At 41.9% G+C, this 23455-nt stretch overlaps 1 protein-coding gene across 1 annotated transcript in view; it reads right to left on the bottom strand.

Annotated features, from left to right (window-relative positions):
• The window catches only part of gabra5 (gamma-aminobutyric acid type A receptor subunit alpha5), a 101005-nt gene that overhangs the window by 28413 nt on the left and 49137 nt on the right, over window positions 1-23455 (bottom strand). The window contains exon 8 of the mRNA XM_069892501.1: window positions 9569-9712. Coding sequence (XP_069748602.1) covers window positions 9569-9712 — 144 coding nt within the window. The remainder of the gene's footprint in view (window positions 1-9568; window positions 9713-23455) is intronic.

Raw genomic sequence — 23455 nt, 5'->3', positions numbered from 1 at the left:
GGTTAACAGATTGAACAATTAAATTCTGATGAAAAGCCATGATCATTAACGTTGAACTATGAATGAACACTCATTAATAAGAAATCATTAACATTACATTTGATTTTCTCTTGCCACGGCTGCTGCCCTGATTCTTCTGAGTGTATCCACTAATGTGCAGTCATTTTTAAAATGATTATGTTAAAATGTCTTTGCTTGTAAAGGAACCATCATAATTATGAAAATAGTGTATTATCCTGCCGGGAAGACAGTCATGTTGATAGCATTCATAATCATACAATTTTTACCCTTTTTCTTGGGGTAAACATGCCAAATGCATTCAAGGTGAGAGGATGGCAAGTGCTTTTACTCAGGAGTAGGCTGCCAGGAGAAGTGGTAGAGGCAGACACAATCAGAATCAGTTTTATCATTATGAACATGATCACTAAATTCAGTGTTTTGCAGCAGCAGGTGCTGCTATAAATTACATTTTTAAAATAAATAAATGAATGCAATAGAAGAGAAAAATGTGAAGTAGTGTCAGTGGTTCATTGTCCATTCAGAAATCTGATGGCAGAGGGAACACTGTTTTTATACCATTGGGAGTCCACCTTCAGGCACCTGTACTTCCTTCAGGGGAGTAGAGAGAAACTTTTCCTTCATTCTAAATAATTCATAAATTCCCAGCTTCAAAACAATCCTCAATCTTCTTACGACTGTGACGTTGCCAAATCCTTAAACATTGACTCCTCATAGAAAAAGGAATAAATCTATTTTGAAATAACGGGATTTGCCATGACATCAAATATCCTCCCCAATCTCTTTATCAACCTTATTCCAAAGTTCAATTAAGTGCTTCAAAATAAAGTTTTTCTATTTGCTATCAACAATCTTGAATTTCACTTATAAACATAATCTTGAGGATTTGCTTCTCCTATGTTACCGAGTCTACAGAGAAGTTTACAGAAAATCTTATAGAGTTTTTTTGAGGAGGTTACTAAGAAAGCTGATGAGGGGAAGGCTGTGGATGTTGTCTACCTGGACTTTAGTAAGTCCTTTGACAAGGTTCTGCATAAGAGGTTAGTTCGGAAGGTTCAAGCATTAGGTATGTGTGCATTATTGATGCAGTGAACTGGATTCAACAATGGTTGTATGGGAGGTGCCAGAGAGAAGTGATGGAAAGTTGTTTGTCAAATTGTAGGCCGGTGACTAGTGGAGTGCCTCAAGGATCGGTACTGGGTCCATTGTTGTATGTCATATATATTAATAATCTAGATCAGTGGTTCCCAACCTTTTACTTTCCACTCACATACCACATTAAGTATTCCCTATGCTATAAGTGTTCTGTGATTAATAAGGGATTGCTTAAGGTGGTATGTGGGTGGAAATAAAAAGTTTGAAAACCACTGTTTTAATCATTCCAAATTGATTCATTATGTGGACGGTTTCATAACGACAAAGGAAATGGGTCAATGACAATTTTTATCAAGCAAAATATTTCAGTAATAATTGGGACTAGACCAGTGATTCTCAACCTTCCCTTCCTACTCACATCCCACCTTAAGCAATCATTTACTAATCACAGAACACTTATGGCATAGGGAATACTTGTAGTGGTATGTGAGTGGAAAGTAAAAGGTTGGGAACTACTGATCTAGATGATAAGGTGGCAAATTAGTTGAGTAAGTATGCAGATGATATGAAGATTTGTGGTTCCCCTGCAACCGCTGCAATCGTGTCTGCCTGTCCCGCATCGGACTTGTCAGCCACAAACGAGCCTGCAGCTGACGTGGGCATTTACCCCCTCCATAAATCTTCATCCGCGGAGCCAAGCCAAAGAAGAAGGTAGGCAATTGAGGAGTGCAGTAGAACAAAGGGATATAGGAATTCTGGTCCATAATTCTCTGAAAGTTGAGCCACATGTAGATAGGGTGCTGAAGAAAGCTTTTGGCATGTTGGCCTTCAAAATTCAGATTATTGAATACAGGAGTTGGGATGTCATGTTGAAGTTGTATAAGGCATCGGTGAGGCCAAATTTGGAAATATTGTGCGCCGTTTTGGTTGCCGAATTAAAGGAAGGATATATAGAATAGAGAGAGTGCAGAGGAAATTTACAAGAATGTTGCCTGGGTTTCAGTTACAAGGAAAGGTTCAGCAGACTTGGATTTTATCCCTGGAGCATAGAAGATTGAGGGGTGATTTGATAGAGGTATTTAAAATTTTGAGAGGGACAGATAGAGTCAATGTGGACAGGCTTTTTCCATTGAGAGTGGGGGAGATTCAAACAAAAGGACATGGATTGAGACTGTCATGGAAAAGTTTAGGGGAAATGTGAGGGGGAGTTTCTTCTCTCAGAGGGTGGTGGGAGTGTGAAATGAGCTTCCAACTGAAGTGATAGATGCAGGTTCAATTTTAATATTGAAGGAAAAGTTGTATAGGTATATGGACAAGAGAGGATTGGGGGCGGGAGGGTTATGGGCTGGGTGCGGGCCAATGGGACGAGGTGGGAGTATGTGTTCAGCATGGACTAGTAGGGATGAACTGGCCTGTTTCTGTGGTCTAATTGTTATATGGTTTAAGGGGTAGAAAATCTCAAGGAATGATGTGAGAATCACAACCTGAGTCTCAATGTGGACAAAACAAAGGAGATTATCATGGACTTCAGGAGGATCAGGAGCGATTACGCTCCAGTACACATCAACAACTCTGTTGTAGAGAGAGTAGAAAGCACCAAGTTCCTTGGACTTCACTTAACTAGTGACCTCTCATGGACACACCACATTTCCTCACTTGTCAGGAAGGCACAACAGCAACTGCTGTTCCTGGGAAGAATGAAGCAGACATAGGTACTAGCCACCCTTATGTCAACCATCTAAAAGGGCTCTATGAAGAGTGTCCAGGCCAATGCAGTATAGTTGCTGCAGAGAAATGGATCAGAGAGGTCAATCCACAGGCTCATAAGAGTGGCACAGAGGATCACTGGAGTTTTCCTCCCACCCACCCACCTACATGATCTACCAGGATCATTATCTGAAGAGGGCGCACAAAATCATTGGGGACCCCTTTCACACCACACACAGCATCTTTCAGCTGCTCCCACGGGGGAAGATATACAAGAGTATCAGAGCCAGCTCCTCCAGGCTGAGGAACAGCTTCTCCCAACAGACACTAACTGCTCACACTAACCGTCCGAGACTTGTATTCATGAAGCAATATTTATTTATTTATTTGAATGGATGAAATCCTTGTTCTGCATATGTGTTTGTCTGTATGTGTGTTATGTCTTGTTGTGTGTCTGCGCAATTTGCACTGAGGACTGGAGAGCGCTGTTTAGTCGGGTTGTTCTTGTACAATCAGATGACAATAAACTTGAAAAATAAGTCACGAAAGTTTGCAGACACTGTTGTTGAAGTAAAAATACAGTGCTGGAGAAACTCAGCAGTCTTCTTTATATAGCAAAGATAAAGACACATAACCGATGTTTTGGGCTCGAGCCCCTTCGTGAAGGAATAGAAAAACGTTTGCAGGCATCCGAATTAAATGGCAAGGGGGGTGGCTTGATCGCAAAGACAGGCGGTAATAGGTGAAGAAGGGAGGGAGGGGACAGAAACAAGCAAGGGGAAGAGGGATGGCTGGTGAATCGATAAGGAAGGGGATGTATAGTATATGGACTTTTAATCAATGGGCATGTTTCCCCAGCCTTGCATCTGATGAAATGGTGCATCAGGCAAGGATCGACAACGAGATAGACAACAGACTCGCCAAGGCAAATAGCGCCTTTGGAAGACTACACAAAAGAGTCTGGAAAAACAACCAACTGAAAAACCTCACAAAGATAAGCTATACAGAGCCGTTGTCATACCCACACTCCTGTTCGGCTCCGAATCATGGGTCCTCTACCGGCATCACCTACGGCTCCTAGAACGCTTCCACCAGCGTTGTCTCCGCTCCATCCTCAACATTCATTGGAGCGCTTTCATCCCTAACGTCAAAGTACTTGAGATGGCAGAGGTCGACAGCATCGAGTCCACGCTGCTGAAGATCCAGCTTCGCTGGGTGGGTCATGTCTTCAGAATGGAGGACCATCGCCTTCCCAAGATCGTGTTATATGGCGAGCTCTCCACTGGCCACCGTGACAGAGGTGCACCAAAGAAAAGGTACAAGGACTGCCTAAAGAAATCTCTTGGTGCCTGCCACATTGACCACCGCCAGTGGGCTGATATCGCCTCAAACCGTGCATCTTGGCGCCTCACAGTTTGGCGGGCAGCAACCTCCTTTGAAGAAGAGCGCAGAGCCCACCTCACTGACAAAAGGCAAAGGAGGAAAAACCCAACCCCAACCAACCAATTTTCCCCTGCAACCGCTGCAACCATGTCTGCCTGTTCCGCATCGGATTTGTCAGCCACAAACGAGCCTGCAGCTGACGTGGACATTTACCCCCTCCATAAATCTTCGTCCACGAAGCCAAGCCAAGAAATGTTTCCCCATGAAAACATCAATGACTGCATTCAAGGAACTTGTGCTAATTCCATTGGTTAAATTTTACAACCGTCATGTCGTTTAACATGTAACCTGCAAAGAATCTCCTCTGCTTGCACCTGGCATGGCAGCCACATTCATGAATAATTGCCACAGGGCCATCATCCACTGGAGGCTATAAACCGGCTAACCTAGTTTTCTCTGTCGCTAGGCAACAATCTAAGAACAAATAGTCAGGTTTTCCTTTAATGGGAGCAGAGACGGGCAGCCAGTAAGCCTGGCTGCGGAGGGCCCAAGCCACAACACAATCAGCATTGCAAGCTCCCTCCCACGGCAGCCAGCTCATCGCCTCACCCTCCTCGCGTCACGCGAGATGCCCCTTCCTTGCCAGAGGATAGCACGAAAGACAACAGACGCCGTGAATGCTGGAGAAACTCGGCTGGTGGAAGGCAGTGCATTTTATGGAGCAAAGATAAAGATACATGCACTGACAATAACCACACCAGCAGTGCAAGTATCAGTCAGCTTTAATAAACTAATAGGTACACTAAGAGGCCTTGTCTCTCTGCAAGACGAACCTGGAAGGCTAGACTGTAGCTCTGGACTGCTTTATAGACAAGGTCACCGGGATGACCCCTGGTGACCAGGTGGTGTAATTACATCTCACCACAATACATAGCCAACACTTTGGGCTTGAACCCATCATCAAGTAGGTAGGGGTTGAATCAAGCCCGACACCTTGGTTCTGTATCGTTGCTATACAAAGTACTCTGGGTTCTTCCAGCATTGTATTCATTACTCCTCCCTTGCGACACGTTTCACACACGAGCCGGCGCTAAGATTTACACTGATGTTGGCAAAATTGTATCACATGAAATAATATTGTTACAAATTGCGCGCCAAAGCCGACTTTGAACAAAAAAAACCACACTATCTCCTGATTGCCTTTCTTCAACCTCTTCTTTTAACTCAGCCCTATTCTTTTTAAGAAGAGAGGGAGATACCACAGAGTTCACTTCAGACCGGTGTCCGATCAACCACACAAAAGCTCTCGCTGGTGGAAATCCGATTTCGTGTTGCCAATAATCCCTTCCCGCAATCTGTGACTGATGGGTGTCTGGGCAGATTCGCCTCTGCACATCATGAAGGACAGAGTTCTCTGACGTTAGCAACGTGGACATTTTGGAACCATCAGGTCAAGATGAAACATAAATATAGACACTAAATAAAATTTAAACGGTGTGAACCAGGAGTTTCAATTGGCGCTAGAATTAGACACCGGGACAATTCGCCCGGCCAAGAGTCAGGATGTGCCAAGATCTCAGATGAGTTGGGAATCGACAAGGATGTCTATCTAATCAATGACTTCTAATTTTGGGACGGGCTCCTGCCCCCATTCTTTTTGCCTCTTCAAAGGAACCCGAACCACGAAGGATGAATTTAGGAACACTTGGCTTCACCGTTTGCCTTTTGTGGTTGAAAGCCCATGGAGAATTCCCATTTGGAGGAGATAACGACGCGACCATGACTGTCAACTGGTAAGTCCTTGTCTGGCTGGAACGCGGGGCTCCTTGGATCTGTGCGGGCATTGAGCAACTGGAAGGGTCTCCGTCTGACCCCAAATATCGGCGAGGCCCATTCACTTGCAGGTTCGCAGAGTGCAAGAGACTGCATTGCAGAATGTGCCAGCGAAACTCTCGGGAGACTCGCAGTAGCAGGACCCATAAATGTATCTCGACTTGCTCGCTCAATAGAAACGATGTCAATACAGACCAGGTAATGCAGTGAAACAGGCAACGTGCACCCGTGGAAATCCCCCCCCACCCCCAGTCAAATTTCCAATGATTTCCTCTGCGGAGGGTGGTCGAAGACCCCAAACATCCTATTTAGTTCGCCCTCAGCCGGTCTTATTTGTTTCTCTGCAGGTAAAAGACGAGCAGGAATGAGATGGAAGATGCACTAAATCTGCAATTCAGGAGAACGCCCTTTGGCCCGCAATGTCTAAATATCATGTCATATTAACCTAAATATCCACTGCTTGATACATCCCCCTCTGCCCCTCCATATTCACGTGTGTCTGCTGCATTGGCGTCGCGGTTATCGGGAAGGGTTCTCTTCGTGTCCATTCAAAACCTAATTGGGGGTTAATGGGGCGTAAATTGGGCGGCCTGCCCTGTTATGTCTAAATTAGAAATTAATTCCACCTCTGACTCTCCCTTCAATTTAAACGATATTTCAAGATGAGAATAAATTTTCTGATTGTCTACCCCATCTATGTCACTCATAATGTAATAAACTTACAGGGAGGTTCTGAATCCGTTGAAGGAATTACCCATTTATGCTCACAGAAGCACAACACTCAGAAATATTAAGTGGCCTATTCTTGGATGTTTAAAGCAAAATATTGGTTTACAATCTTGCCTCTGTATTGGTCTCTAATGTTTGTGTACATCAACGTTCTGGTTGTGAGATTCCTTCCAGTAGTCTTTCTCCAGCTGGTTTTATCTTCAACACGTTCAATCCGCTGGGTCTTCGTGCATTAATTCTTCACCCCAACCTTTTTTTAATGTTAAGGGAAAGCTGGAGCTTTTGCTCATCTGTTAATGCCCCAAATGACTCATTGGCTTCAGCACTCTTCAGAAGGAGTGGTTTACACCTGAAGGAGAGTGGAACCAAGGGGTGAGATACAAATAATGTGGCAGATGAGAAGGTTGTGGCATTGTGGATGTGGCAGATGAGAAGGTTGAGGTAAATACAGATGGTACCGAGAGCAAGTTCAGTAGGCAGGGCAGGCAGGAGCATTGCAAGGAAGTGGGGAAAGACTGATGGCCTTAACTGCATTTATAGGCGTGACAGGTAAGGTGGGTGAACTCAGGGCATGGTTGAGCACATGGGACTGCCAGACTGGGATATTATAACTATCACAGGAAGGGATAGGACTGGCAGCTCAATGCATCGTGTATATATACTACAGACATGAGATAGGTGGAGGTAAGGGAGGAGGTGGGTTGTGTTTGCAATTGGAGAGAACATCACAACAGTACTTGAAATTGGCATGATTAGTAAGTTTGAGGTTGACGAAAATCATCAGACATTAAAGGTTATCTGAGATAATATCAGGATCTAGAGGAACTGGGAAAGTGATCCAAGGACTCTTCTGTGGGTTAAATCAGGGCAGGACTTGCATGTATAGTCGGACTATGGAGAGTTTGGTAGAACAGAGAACTAGGGTTACATAGAAAGTGGAGATACATGTAGACATGATGAAGAAAAATGTGTTTGGCATGCTTGCCTTCATTGGTCGGGGCATTGAGTACAGAAGCAAGAACATTGTGTAATAACTATGCTAGGAGGTCATGAGCCCACAGTTAGTAATTCTGGTCACCCCGCTACAGGAAAGGTATCATTAAGCTGGAAAAAGTTCAGACAAAAATCATGAGTATGTTAATAGGACTGGAAGGCTTGAATTCTAGGGAGAGGCTGGTAAGTCTGTGAGTTTTCTCCTTTGAGCTTAGGATGCTGAGGGGAGCCCTTATGATTTATAAAATGATGAGTGGCATAGATATGCGAATAGTCAGCGTTTATTTTCCCACGATGAGAGGAGTCTAAAACTGAAGCGCTGAGGGGAAAGATTTAAAAGGGACCTGAGAGTTACCTTTTTTTACAGATGATGGTAGGTACATGGAACAACCTGCCAGAGGAAATGGTAGGGATTGCTTAAGGTGGTATGCAAGTAGTAAAAATGGTTGAGAACTACTGCTTTAGAGGGATATAGACCCCATGCAGGAAAATGGGATTGTCTTCGTAGACAACATTGTTGGAATGAACACGTTGGGCCGAAGGTTTTGTTTCCGTGCTGAAAATTCGATGAATGTGTTCACAAAAACAAGCGTGGTAAACACGGGTAAACAGAGTGGAGATGGCAGAGTGTTGTGTTCAGAGCTTGTTGAACATTACATTCTCAAAATACACTTTTCTAAACAGGAGCGGAAATGGGTCAGCTGTCGGTTTTTTATCCCAACAATAACACTAAATCCTGCAAAGACTAAAGCCAATATTTAAAAATAATACAGGGGCAAAAATCTTTATATATATTTTCCTTTCTGATCTTGTAGCTGAGATTAAATACAGATCATGGTATTCCGTAAAATCACTCCTATTGTTTTAAACTCTGCTGCGTACATTATGCAAACCATTTTTACCGTGCATTTGTAATACTCAGCTTCATTGATGGCTATGAACATTTTCGTTGCTGTGAACAGGAATTCACTTGCCTTTTCCCGTTCATAGATTAACCAGACAGTTTTCTCAATTCAGCCATGTTGCAAAATAGATCAGTGAGACAAGTTTTAAACTAACTTGCTTTATGCGCATCAATTGCAGATGTGATACTCGTGAAATGGCTTCATGAAACACCACTGCCCGCGCGAGGGAGATTTTCCTTTGCTAACAGACAATAGGAGCAGAGAATGACGTCAAACGTAATCCGAGGTTCAGAGAGGTTTGGGTTGTTGACACATGACGCCGTTTCCCGGGGCAGGGAGTTCCTGGGATTGGAACCCTGATGAAATTGAGCTGTCAAATGACCTGTCAGCTAGAACTGGCCAATGCTTCACCGAAGCGAAGATCAGTTGTACAACATTCTGATTCCCTTCATTAAAAAAAAACAAGGAGAAAATCAACTTTGTCTGGGAGAAATGACCTGCTCTACTGCCATGTGATTTTGTTAAAAGCATAATGTGCTCTGATGGCTGGCCATCTGAACACTTTGTGCATTTAACACAAAAGATTGCAGTATAAGATGCAAACCTTAATCTTTTTATATAATAGATATTTTTGATAATAGCAGTAGTTTAATCAATATAATTACAGCCACATACGTACTCTGTGCACAAACCAGAGGAAAGTGAGGCGGAATAATGTTGGAATAAAAATACGTACTGTATTAAAATATAGATCTCGTCTGAGCAACTGTAAGTGAAAACCTTAACAAGTCATAGTAAATAGGTGAAAGAGTAGGCTATTCTGCCAGTCCAACCTGCACCACAATTCAGTACTATTGCAGCTCATTACATGACTTCAGAACTACAGGCCCGCTTTCCCTGATTACCTGTGCTTGATCTGATAATTTCATCGCCCACAGTTTGACCTAACAAATCATATTGATTCAGGCGAGATCCATCTTCAGCCACCACCACAGATTTGTCCGTTTCATTTGTCCACGTGTAAGTAACTTCGGAGTTTGGATATGCATCTATTAGGAAGAAGAGATTAAAGAAAGTGAAGCAAGAAAAATCTGCAGATGCTGTGTACATAAAAGTGCCACAAAAATTCAGCAGATCCCACGGCATCCATAGGAGGCTAAGATCCTGGCCTATGCCCTTTGTCAAGGCTTTCGCAAAATCAACAGCCAGGCACCAGAATATAAAGGTGGGAAGAGGAGCGAAGAAGGGGAATGGGGAGGAGCACAGGCCCATTGCCGAAAGCCCAGAGTGGATGTGGATAGAAGGGCTGGAGAGAAAAGCTGAGAACTAATCGGGGGAGGGGTGTAGCTCTGTGAATGCAGGGCTGGAAGAAAGGAGACCGAGGGATAGGGAAAGAAAGAGACATGGGTGGGGTGGGAGCTAATGGATACTGGAGGGTGTTCATGCCATCTGGCTGGAGGGTGCCCAGACCTCCAGTTTGCAGGTGGTCTCAGTTTAGCAGTGCTTGAGACCATTGACAGACGTGCTGTCATGGGATTGGTGTGGGAAATGAAATGGGTTGACTCTGGGAGATCCCTGATATTACAGAGGACAGAGTAAAGTGATCTCCTAGTCTGTGTCCTGTCTCTCTTTGATGCAGAGGAGGCCACAATGGGAGCAGAGAATGCAGTGTCTGACCCCTTCAGACTCACAAGTCAAGTATTCCTTCAAGGGCTTTTTGGTGAAGAAGGAGATGTTGGGCACAAGGGTAATACTTCCCGTGGTCACAGGGATAGGTAACAAGGGGCCATGGGTGGGGAAGGATGAAGGGACGAGGGAGTCACGTATGAGCAGTTCCTGGGGAAGGCAGAGAGTTGAGGAGATGGGAAGGTGTGTCACCAACTTTCGGTCTGGCTCCAACATTCTTGCCTTCAGTTTGTATTTGGAATGCGAAAATGATGTATACAGTATGTATATAAAAATCAGACAGCAGAAAAATGTGTGTTGTCCTTAGTTCTGCAGATGAGAGTATGCATGTAGTTTTTCTCTACTACTCCTCCTAATCTCAAGATTCAATTTATTGTCATGTAATAAAAACAGTGCAATATTATATGGATTTTTTTTCATCTGGTATAAGGCAGACAGATTTGCCATCGGTAGAAATCACCTGAAGTGCCTCTTACGGTCACCAAGTGACTGTGAATTTGCCTCCAGTGTTTTTGCAGCCCGAGTCCAGTCTAAACCATCACCAATCCGAGCTCCAGACCCAACCTCTGACGCAATTAGAAACCCTTTCAGTGCCCTCGGCACCCTCTTGCATCCAGGTTCCAATACTTTACACCCCTTCAGCCAGTCTCCAGTAGTCCGCAGCCAATTTAAGAATCCCTCGACTGCGGTCACCAGCTGCATGAGTTCCTCGCCTCGGGTAAGCAACAGCCCACCCACTGCCTGTGTGTTTCTTCAATTGAAGAACCCTCACTGGTCCACCACCATGTACACCATCCTGTGGGTCATCTCCTCTGCTTCTCCTTCTAAAACAGGGGTCAGTCCTTTGCTTCCCTGGAGTCGGCAGCCTCTTGTGGCTGCTGCTGTCAATCATATACAGTGCCATCTTGGACGTGGACCCCACGGTCACAGTATTTTTAAATCAAATCATTGTTAGCCCCATTTACAAGCCATTTAAAACCTGTTCAGAGCTGATGGCAGTTGGACAGAGTGGTTGGACCCCGTGGGAGCGCTGTGACACCACTTCATTCCCATGGGTCCACGCCCATGACAGCAGCTCTGGCTTTTTCTGATGCTAATTTCAATTAGGAACCATTAACGGGAGAATGAGTGGCATCAACAATGGTTAAGAGTCATCAAACAATCTAAGCACCAAATCAGATTTCACAGCCATCAAATCAGGAAGTAAGAAGTAGAGTCAAACTTTCACTTTCAAATTACAGAAAACAAAATAAAGATTGAAATATTCATATGGAGTTAAAGTGTAAAGGAAATTGCTATAAAATTTAAATGCATATTTTAAATAACAGGGATTTTTTTTATAACATGAAGGGAATAATAATTCAGTTATATAATGTGTTTTTGAGGGCCATTGCAATGTTCAGCAGTAAATATGATTGTTCACCATTAGAAATCATTAACAAGACAATATTTGCAGTATTTTAGTGCCAGTTTGTGCACAACCAGGTGAAACTTAGCAAAATATGCGGAACACTGAAACCATGCCTCCTGTCGGGGCATCGGTAATCCCTCAGAAGTTGCTGTCAATTTTGCAGCATAAGAATGATGAAGAACTTGGCCATCATTTCAACCCTTCAATCCACACATGGTCATTTCACTGCTTTTGTCTTTAGGTGCTGAATTATGCAGGGAGCGACATGAATGAATTGAGCTACCATTTTGATTTCATTCATATTATCTTTTTTTAAAAATATTTTTATTGATAAGAAGCTGAACAATAAAATTATAAAGTGTGCTGCAAGGTCCAAAAAAAATGTTACAACGGTCTCAAGACACTAAAATGGTACATAACAGAAAAAGAAAAATATAATAATTTTTAAAACCCCTGCCCCAAAACAAGGTTGAAGATTAGCATTCGTAAATCCAAGTGGCACAGTCTTAGAGGAGAGGGACAACACAAGGCCAAGATTCCAGATTAACATTAAATCTTAAGATTATTGTGGTAGTCCAAGAACAAACCCCATATCATTTGAAATGTAATATTAGACTGCATATCTATTTAATATTAACTGCATATCTATTTTTTCCCCAAATTTAAACAAGACATAATATTCCTTAACCGTTGTGTATGTGTAGGTGGAGTATTATCTTTCCATTTAATCAAAATTGCACACCTGGTCATCAATGAAGTAAAAGATAAAATTCGGCATTTTACCGTCATTATCATCTCCTCAGAATGTTCCAGAAAGAGCTAGATTCCAATTTTAAATTTTAAATTGGCGATAATGTTTGAAAAACTTCCTTCCAAAGTTTTTCTCGGCTAGGGCGGGTCCAAAACATATGAATTAAGGAAGAATTTATATTATCTCAAATGTACTTATGAAGACATGGCCCAGGTTGCCATTAAAATCTCCTGAATCTTCCATAATATTTCAGAAAATAGATTTATTGCACATACTGAGGGTGATGCTTTGGGATGAATTCAGGCAATTATAATTGGGATACAATTATTGGATATTTGTATTTAAAGCATGCAGGTAAATTGAGAACCCAAAGAATTATATTTTTGCAGAAGAAACCGTTACAATTGCTGGATGTCACCTCTTGTATTTTTGACATAATTTCCTCTTGACATTATTACACACTGTCCTTTTGACAAAACATAGCATACATGATTTTATGGGGGAAGCAGGATTATATTCAAACCTGCAATTTGCAAAAATAGCGAATACATCTTTGCTAACCATCAAAGACTTTTAGGGATGTTTTGAATGTGAGACTCGTCGGGTGGGACACTGGGGATTAAGCCCCTACTACTGTTCACAACACACCCCTGGACTCTTACCAGTGAGTTAGGCTTGCTGCATCCAGACCCAGTAAGGGTTATGTATCACAGGTGATTTCAAGCAGGGGAATTGGGTCAGGAAGATCCAGCAGAGGGGTAGGCAACCTTTTTTTTTAAAAATAAACTCACATTCCACCTTAAGTATTCCCTATGCCATAGGTGCTCTGTGATTATTTCTTAAGGTGATATGTGAGTGGGAAGGGAAAGGTGAGTATCACTGCTCTTGACCCAATACTGAAATATTTTACTTGAGAAAAATTGTCATTGGCCCATTTCCCTTGGAGTTATGAAACCATGCACATAATGAGCAGCTGACGTGGACTTTTTACCCCCTCCATAAATCTTCGTCCGCGAAGCCAAGCCAAAGAAGAATGAGTCAATTAGGTACAATTAAAACAGTGGTTTTCAAACTTTACTTCCCACTCACGTACCACCTTCAGCAATCCCTTACTAATCATAGAGGGCATGGCATAGGGATTACTGAAGGTGGTATGCAAGCTTTTGAAAAAAGTTTGCCCACCCCTGATCTAGCACATCAAATTAAGTAGCAATCCAAATAATACCAAAGCACATTTTTGTTCAATGTGTAATAAAGGACAATTCAAATAATCAAATGCAATTAAAAAGATGTAATTGAGAAAAGAAATAATTGTCCAACAGTGAAAATATGGGGGTCCACAGAACCTGTTTGGACTTTGAACACTCTGTGGCAAAATAATAAGTTTGGAAGTCCTGAAAGTGTAAATAAGTTTTCTATATTTGTTGTACCGTCCGTCTCTTCTCTTCTCCAATAATGTTTCTTCTGCTTGTATCAAAATGTTATAATGCAGTTATAAAACAATTGAGTTACTGTGGAAATGATGCATAAAAGTAGTTACTTTTAGGAAGTGAATGAGATGGAACTTGTTTATGTGTAATCCAGCTGGGAATTTCTTCTTTCTTTGGCTTGGCTTCGCGGACGAAGATTTATGGAGGGGGTAAAAAGTCCACGTCAGCTGCAGGCTCGTTTGTGGCTGACAAGTCCGATGCGGGACAGGCAGACACGGTTGCAGCGGCTGCAGGGGAAAAATGGTGGGTTGGGGTTGGGTATATATATATATACACATGCATTTAATACAGCAAATCATGTATAATCAATAGCAGCTCAATGATGAATCTTTGGAATTCTTTATCCCAGAGGGGTGTTTGGATTCAAATCTGGGATCAATAGATATTTAGATTAGAGGAATCTAGGGATGTAGGAATAGAGTAGGAAAATGGGAGATCAGATGTGATCTTGCTGAATGGTAAGATGTCAAATGGTGTTAGCCCTGCACTTATTTCTTATACCCTTAGCTTTTGGTCTCTGGGTTAGGACATAAACAATGGTGTGTGGTAGAGGGTGTTTGTGGCCTGTAACCTGCACAAGGGATGCCTGCAGAAGGGAAGAGGGAAACCTAGTAAATGGAAGCCTCAACTTTTGAAAAGAACAGAGCAATCCTATGCACTGTTCCAAGTGAACACTTCGCTCAGTCTTGCAACAAATATTCAATCAATTACTCAACCTGTGAAAGAAAACCTTAATTTTCCAAATCTCAAATAGATTACTGAAGAAATATATCATAATGAATGCACTACACAGATTTACAAGCCTAATTATAGACTCTTTCACTGATACATTTACAGTGTGATAAATTTCCAAGCTTTAATCTTCCACTGCATCATTTCCACAGTAACACACAATCAATTGTTTTATAACTGCATTATAACATTTTGATACAAGCAGAAGAAACATTATTGGAGAAGTTCCCAAGAGAAGCAGAAGAGACGGATGGTACAACCGTTCATGCTTACTTAGCACATTTTGCGATTCCAACAAAGGTATGACTGATATTGATGGAACATTATGTTCATTGAGCTCTGGCACATCAGGTAGTGCCGTTGTCACGGAGCTCCAGTCACCCTGGTTTGGTCCTGACGTTGGAGTCAGTACACCATCTGTGATCTCAAGGGTTTCCAGCCCAGGTGACCTGCATTCCACTCAAATCTCAAAAACTTGCTGGTAGATTAATTGGCTACTATAAATGGTTCCTTCTGCAGGTAGGTGGAAGAATAATTGTGGGGGGAGAGGGGGAGGGGAATGAGGAGAGTTGATGGGCAGGTAGGAGAACTGGAAACGAGGTGGTTTGGTGTGTTCCAAAAACTGTCATGGACCTGATGGCTAAATTACTTTTCTTCTCCCCATCATTGGGAAATTTAATGAATATCAGTTCCAGGAAATACTGAATATCTGGGAGAGAGTTCAACCTAACCTTATGGTTACAATGTCTCAATTTCTGTTCACCTTTTCAATTCCTTGCTGGCGTGGGTTACGATAATCTTGAATCACATTTTTCTGTCTTGCACCATAACAATCCTATTCACACAGTCCTACAATGTAATTACTGCCAGTCTTTGAATTGCCTGGAAGGTATAATTGGCTGCTTCCTACAGTTTGATCAAACCATGCTTTAGAGTGATGCATTTGCAAAGTAGATGTAACCAGCCTCTTGCCTAGTTAATCGGCAAGTTTATAGAGAGCAATGGCTCACATTCATAATGCAAACAGTTAGGATGGGAAATGAAAGAAGAAAACTTGTCATTATGACCTTCACCACACCTCATGAGGCAGAGGTCTGGGTTCAGGAGTCGTGATGTGAAGCTACAGCTCTATAAATCTCCATTGAGACCACATTTAGAATATTGTGTTCTCTAGTCACCTCATTACAGGAAGGACGTGGAAGCTATGGAGAGGGTGCCGAGGAGGTTTACCAGGATGTTGTCTGGATTGGAAAATTTGTCTTATGAGGCAAGGTTAACAGAACTAGGGCGTTTTTCTTTGGAAGGAACAAAGGATGAAAAGTGACATAACAGAGGTCCACTAGATTCTGAGAAGCATAGATAAGGTTGACAGTCAGCACCTTTTTTTTTCAGAGTGAGGGTAGCAAACACCAAAGGATACATGTACAAAATAAGGGAGGGAAGATGAGAGGAGATATCAGGGATGTTTTTTTTTATACAGAGAGTTGTGGCTGCCTGGAATGCCTTGCTAGGAGTGGTATTGGAGCTGGAACAATCAGGGCATTGAAGAGACTCCTAGAAAGATCACATGGATGAAAAGAATAGAGGGTTATGAGGAAGGAAGGGTTTAGTATTTTATGGGTTGATATATAGGTCGGCACATCATCATGGACTGAAGGGCATGAACTGTGCTGTAATGTTCTATGTTCATAAATCAAAATATCGAGTATGAGTTTGGATGTTATGGTAAAGTTGTATAAGACATTGGTGAGGCCAGATTTGGAGTGTTGTGTGCAGTTTTGGTCACCTAATTACAATAAAGACAGCAATTAGACAGAAAAAGTGCAGAGAATATTGGACTTCAGGAACTGAGATACAGGGAAAGGATATACAGGTTAGGGCATTATTCCCTGGAGTGCCAAAGAACGAGGAGAGATTTGATGGGCATTTAAAATTATGAAGGGGCTAGACAGAATAAACGTAGATAGGGTTTTTCCACTGAGGGTAGGTGAGATACAAACCAGAGGACATGGGTTAAGGGTGAAAGGGGAAAGGTTCAGGGGGAACCTCTTAACGCACAAGGAGTGGTGGGAGTGTGGAATGAGCTGCCAGCTGAAGTGGTGAAAGTGGGCTCAACTGAAGAAGCATTTGGACAGGATGGGAAATTCAGAGAGAGCTATGGACTTGGTGCAGGTCTGTGGGACCAAGCCAAAAAAAATGGCTTGGCATATATTAGAAGGGGCAAAGGAGTCTGTTTCTGTGTTGGAATGTTCTATGGTTTTATGGTTCTATTTCAACTCCCCCCCCCCCCCCCAGCTTCTTTTGTCCACTGGAGCTGTAGGCCATATCATTTTGTACCTTTTTTTTTCCTTTTTTCCTGTCCTTTTCTTTCTCTGTCACATTTTTTGGTTCTCTCCCATTTTCCTTCTTCCACTCAGGTGTTATGGTTCATTGTGAATAGAAGGCCAATCTTAGATGGTGGGTGGGATTGAACCAGATGCCTGTGAAGTCCCGAATCATAGTAAACTGAAGGAGCTTCTTCAGCCCATCACTTGACTCTGAAAAATAGATCTAATTCCATGATCCAGCATTGGATTCACCGCTCTGTTGGTCACGGGTCTTCAAACACACAGGGGACAGGGAACACTTGCAGTTGGTGAATGACGCTCCTCATTTTATTTTCTTTGCCTCATTTTGTTACTGCATTCACCTCTATCCCACTAACATTGAGCAGTTTGTCCTTTGAATACCTGCTGCATCCCCTCCTCTTCCTACCTGACATGACCCCAGCCTCACTCCTCAAGCTCAGGACCAGTGTCCTCTCTACCTTCCAGTTGGGAGTAATTAGGAAAGGAATGACAATATTGTGTTTTGAGGAAGGGAGAGAAAACAAGGTTGAGTCTTGTCCCTACTCTCTCAAAGGTTTAATGAGATTAATCATGTCATCAAATATTTCATTTAGTGTACTGAGTCAAGTGAACTGACTGGCTACATCATGGCCTGATTTGGAAACTTTCATGCCCAAGAATGCAGAAAGTTTGAAAGCCACTGTTTTAATCATACCTCATTGACTTTTTATGTGCATGGTTTCATAACTTGAAAGGAAATGGGCCAATGACAATTTTCTCAAGCAAAATATTTCAATAACATTTGGGTCAAGAGCAGTGGCTCTCAACCTTTTTCTTTCCACTCACAGCCTCCCTTTAAGTAATCCCTATGCCATCAGTGCTCTGTGATTAGTAAGGGATTGCTTAAGGTGGGATGTGAGTGGGGAGGGAAGGTTGAGAACCACTGCTCTTGACCCAAATGTTATTGAAATATTTTGCTTGAGAAAATTGTCATTGGCCCATTTCCTTTCAAGTTATGAAACCATGCACATAAAAAGTCAATGAGGTATGATTAAAACAGTGGCTTTCAAACTTTTTCTTTCCACCCTCATACCACCTTAAGCAATCCCTTACTGATCACAAAGCACCTATAGCATAGGGAATACTTAAAGTGGGATGTGTGATAGTACAGATTCTATCACCAATGTGTATATGTACAGACGGTAGTGTAGGATGACTGTGATTGGCTGAGAGTGTAGCCACATCTACTGGCAGATCTTAAAGGGTTGCTCCTAGCCAGACCAGGTCATTCTGGACTAATCAACATACGCTCCAATCTTCTAGTTAATAAAAGCCTTGGTTTGGATCAACAAGCCTTTGATTCTTTTGACACGCTCTACAGTATGTGAGTGGAAAGTAAAAGGTTGAGTACCACTGCTTCAGAGAGTGCCAAACCTAACCAGGTCTATTACAGGGACTGACCTCCCATCCCTTGAAAACATCTATGTGAATCGCAGTCCTAAGAAGGCTGCCCCCATAATTCTGGTCATAATCTCTTCTCACTGCTCCCCTCAGCAGAAGCTCGAGAAGTCTAAAGTCCAAGATCTCAGATTTAAGAAGTTCCGCACCCCCCCACCAAAGGCTGTCAGGGTGGCGAACCTCCTAATTTTCTCTAAGCTCAGATATGACATTACATCATGTAACCATTGAGCATGAGTCGGTGGGAATTCAGCTTTCCATTTCATTAAAATGGCTCATCTGGCTATTAACATAGTTAAAAGCTAAAACCTTCTCTTGAGGTGCCGATAAAAATTTACCCAGATCACATGAAAATCCAAACAGGGCAGTTAAAGGGCATGGATCTAATTTAATCTTAAGAATCACTGACAAAGAATGAAAAATATTCTGCCAATATTCTCCTAACTTAGGACACTCGTAAAACACAAGAATCAGTGAGGCTTCAAAAACGTTACACTTTTCACAAAATAGATCAAAATCCACAAAGAAATGGGATAATTTGAGTTTCGACAGATGTATTCTGTGCATCAGGTATAATATTAGGGATAAAAAGTTTCAGTTTGAAAGGTATGGGGCCCATTTATAGAATGCTATCTTCATTGCCAGTTTGAGGTGACGTGGGTGCTCTAGGGTTGATCCGTCTGTTGCTGGAGGCCGTAACTTGATCCATCTTTCAATTTTTCTTGTAACCTTGATTAGAGAGAGGGGTTGGATTTAGTTTTAGGGTTTTTAGGTCTCATTTTAGATAAATGGATTTATGGGGTTTAATTATGATGATCCTGGATAATATCCTTTTTTCCCAGATTTTATTAAGATTATAATACGATTTGTTATCATAGTATTTAACTGATTTATATGTATAATAATTTTAATCGACAATCACATTTAATAATAAGGGATGGAATTTAAAATTTGTCATGTTATTATTTTGTTATGTTAAACTCAAAAATATTTTAAAGGGTTTTGAACCTCCCCCTATTATTCAAACCATAGACTACGCTGGGACTCTCAAAAGATCTGTCTGCACTACTGAAACGTCTCTATTTCTTACATTTGACTGTAATAGTGAATCTTTACCCATCCTTTTACAATTATGATCTCTTTTTCTGTCTTAGCAATTTGATGTATTGTAGTTGGTGTAATTTACCTATCCATTTGGCTGCAGCAAGTAAGAATCCTGGTGAACCTGTGCATTGTACTTAGGTCTATGACAATAAACCCTCATATGATATGAGATGTCACAAGGTAATTTCCTGCCCTATTGTTGTTAGATGTCCTAACAATGCCTTTTTCCCTTCCTCCATCTTGTCCCTTTCCCAGTCAATTATACCTTCTTGTCTTTCATATCAAATGGAGTCTCCATTCACTCCTCTGACTTGTTTGTCCCATTCTGTCCCTGTACATCACCAACACCAATCTCACATGTCAGTATACCAGAGGTTAATCATTAACTTCAAGGAGTAGATCAATCTGTTCAGTATGTTACTTATAGCTCTAAAAATGGAACAGGGAAGCCAGAGGGATTTTCTCATTTAAAGCGCTTATGGTACTAAAGATAAATGATGGACTACGAGTGCAGAACAATGTCACAAGAGTGTACGGGACTGGTCAGCTTTAATTATAAGGAGATGCTGGAAAGACTGGGGGTTTGCTCACTGAAGCTATGGAGGAACATAAAGGTTTATAAAATCATGACCAGGTAGAGAGAAGGTAAATAATCATAATTTTTGACTCCAGGCAAATTTAAATGTAAATGTATTTACAACACGGTAGAAGTGATTTCAGCCATTGAAACCCAATGAACTTACCATCCCCGTGCACTTTTGGAGGATGAGAGGAAACCGTAGCCCCTGGGAATACCCATGCAGGTCACGGGGAGACCGTACAAGCTCCCTACAGACAGTGCTGGGTCGATGGTGCTGTAATAGAATTTCACTAACCTCTGTGTTAACTGTGATGCAGTAGGGGAATCTAAACTGAGAGGGCATAGGTTTAGGGTGAGGGGAAAGATTTAAAAGGGATCTCAGGGAGATATTCTTGACAGAGAGTGTGATGGATACCTGGAAAGAGCTGTCAGAGGAATGATAGAACTACATGGGATCATTTAAAAGACATTCAAACAGGTACAGTGCATGGATAGAAGGTTCGAAGGGATAGGGCTGAATGGACGGAAGTAGGATTAGCTTGGCTGGACAACTTAGTGGAGATGAACACGTTGGGCTGAAGGGCCTGTTTCTGTGGTCTAAAACTTTATGGCTCAGAAATGGGGTGACTGGGAAATAGAAGTGTCTTTCAGAGAGTAGGAGCGTATTCATGGCAGCCAGTAATTTGGTAGTGGGAAGTCTCTAGAACTTAATTTGGCATTATTAATAATTAACTTGGTTGACTCGCGATACTGTGAAATGCACAGAAAAGTCTGCAGGCGCTGAGATGGTGGAGAAAAATAACCCACAGAAATGCTTGAGCAACTCAGCTGGTCTCGCAGCATTGATCAGAGGCAAAGAAGGAAATTTTACTGACGTTTAAGGCCTGAACCTTTCTACCTCGAAGAAGGGCTTAGGCCCAAAAGGTTGGTAATATACCTTTAATTCCTGCGAGACCAGCTGAGTTTCTCGAGCATTTTTGTGTATTTGACTAAGGATGCTGCCATGAACATGCACTTTAGAAGCAATTGTTATGTCCTGTAATTAAACTGTATTTGACTTGAGAATCTATGTTACAATGTTTGGTTGAAATTTATTTCCACCCATTGGCAAATCTCTGTACCAGAACAAACAGATCCTCTTATAGCTGTGAGAAATCGCATTCTATTCAACAGTGGAAGGATTCTTTCTTCTTGTTATTACTTTCTTTACTCACACCAAGTCAAGTATCATCCTGATTTGGAAATCTTTTGTAATTTCTTCACCACCACTCTGTCTGAAAACTGTGACTCTTCAGCTGGCACAGGTGACAGAATGGCTGTCGAGGTTGAAGGTGGGAGCTCACCACCTCCTTCTCAAGGGATTTAAGGGATAAACTCGGAGCAATCCCCAGATCCTGAACGCATCATAAATCAGAGAAAATGTGGGGATTTATTAACCACTTGTGACTGCCCACTGAAATGAAAATCTTATAAATAGACAAACGTGCTGGAGAAACACAGCAGGTTCTGTTACATCCATTGGGGGCAAAGATAAGTAACCAATGTTTCAGACCTGAGCCCTTTATCAAGGTAAGAGCAAAAATCAGGCAGTTGTCTGAATAAAAAGCCAGGGGTAAGAAGGGGAAGGTGAAGAATCACAGGTCAACAGGCAAGTGAACCCGGAGAGGAGAGCAGGAGATAAAACAGGGAAAGGGGGTGGCTCGATGAATGCAGAGCTGGAGGACAGGAGACATAAGGATATGGAAAGGGAGAGGTGGAAGGCGGTGTGAAATCAATGTTGGAGGGGGCATAAGATTTTTGAGGGGGGAAATCTGCAATTATTAGAAAGGCGCTCCCCCTGAACTGTCTGGAAGCGTGTTCCAGCCTTTGCATATGATGACAAGCAGGGAGGGCATGTGACTGGGAGGAGCATCCTCCACTCTTGTCCATCTTGGTGCTGAGGTTGCGGGTTTGGGCTTTGCTGTCGGAATAGCCTGGCTTCATTTGTCTATTTTGTACGACAGTCAACAACTCTCCCATATGACTCTGGGGTTTGGAATCACCTTGAAATAGCAGGCGGGGAGGTGGCCTTCTTTCCCAAGGGTTTTCCTGATAACTATTACTTATATCAACTCATTAGCTCCATTATTTATTTCATTTACATTCTGAAGATGGTGTGATGGTGTATGCAATAGCGTTGATCTCCTGGATACATCTGGAATTGAACATCATATATCAGTTACAGGCCTGGAGTTACGAGCAATCCTGATTCTTATCTTCCCCATTGTGCAAGTCCTTGGATGAAGATCCTCAGTTTTAAAAAAAAAATTAAACAGTTCCTTCATGATGTTTTTTGTTTCATTTTTCATGTTAATGAGGGTATGGATAGAGTAAATACACACAGGCTTTTCCCACTGAGGTTGGGTGAAGCAAGAACTCTAGGTGAAGGGTTAAAGGTGAATTTTTAAAAGGGGACATTAGTGGTGAGAGTGTGGAACAAGCTGAAAGGTGAATTTAGGCTTGATTTGGACACGTACATGGATGGAAGGTGTTTGGAGAGCTATGAGCCAGATGCAGATCAATGGGGCGAGGCAGAATAATAGTTTGATACAAAGTTGATGGGCCAAAGGGCCAGTTTCTGCGCAGTAGTGTTTTAGATAACATATTTTACAAAAGCATTTCCACTTGAAAAGCAAGATATTTAACTTTCCCATTCTCCAATCACTCCAGACAATCTTATTATTAATCTTTTCAGATTCATAGTTCCACTTAATAACTTTGAACCACTTCAATTTTCAGTGCTGTAGCGTGAAAATTAATTGTACTGTCTAGATTGAGAAATAATCAAATAGAAAAAAAACAAATTTACTTACATACAACATTAAGTCACAAATGAATAGCCCCAAGACAATTATTCAAATTTAGTCTTATATTTTGTCTATTTCATGAAAACACATCACTCTTGGGCTAAAAGGAAAACAAAATTACCATCCTGAGTGCTATATGGCAAAATATGCTTTTTTATATGACTGATCACTCAGTATTCCTTCTCCTTCCATGTCACAATATCATTACAGAGGAATAAAAGCTAACAGAAGATTTCAAACTATCTCTAGATTCCAGAAATTAAAAAAATAAAGTGGAAAATGCCACAAATAATCCAGAATTCAGGCAGCATTTCTCCAGAGAGAAACCCCTTCAGGCCAATAATCCTTCATTAGAACAGAGAATATGAGAGCACACTAAAGGCCTTTCGGCCCACAATGTTGTGCCG

This window comes from Narcine bancroftii, chromosome 7 (assembly GCF_036971445.1).
Source record: "Narcine bancroftii isolate sNarBan1 chromosome 7, sNarBan1.hap1, whole genome shotgun sequence".
NCBI classification, from domain to species: Eukaryota; Metazoa; Chordata; class Chondrichthyes; order Torpediniformes; family Narcinidae; genus Narcine; species Narcine bancroftii.
Note: the sequence above shows the minus strand (reverse complement) of the source record. Positions and strands in the feature narration are given on the sequence as shown.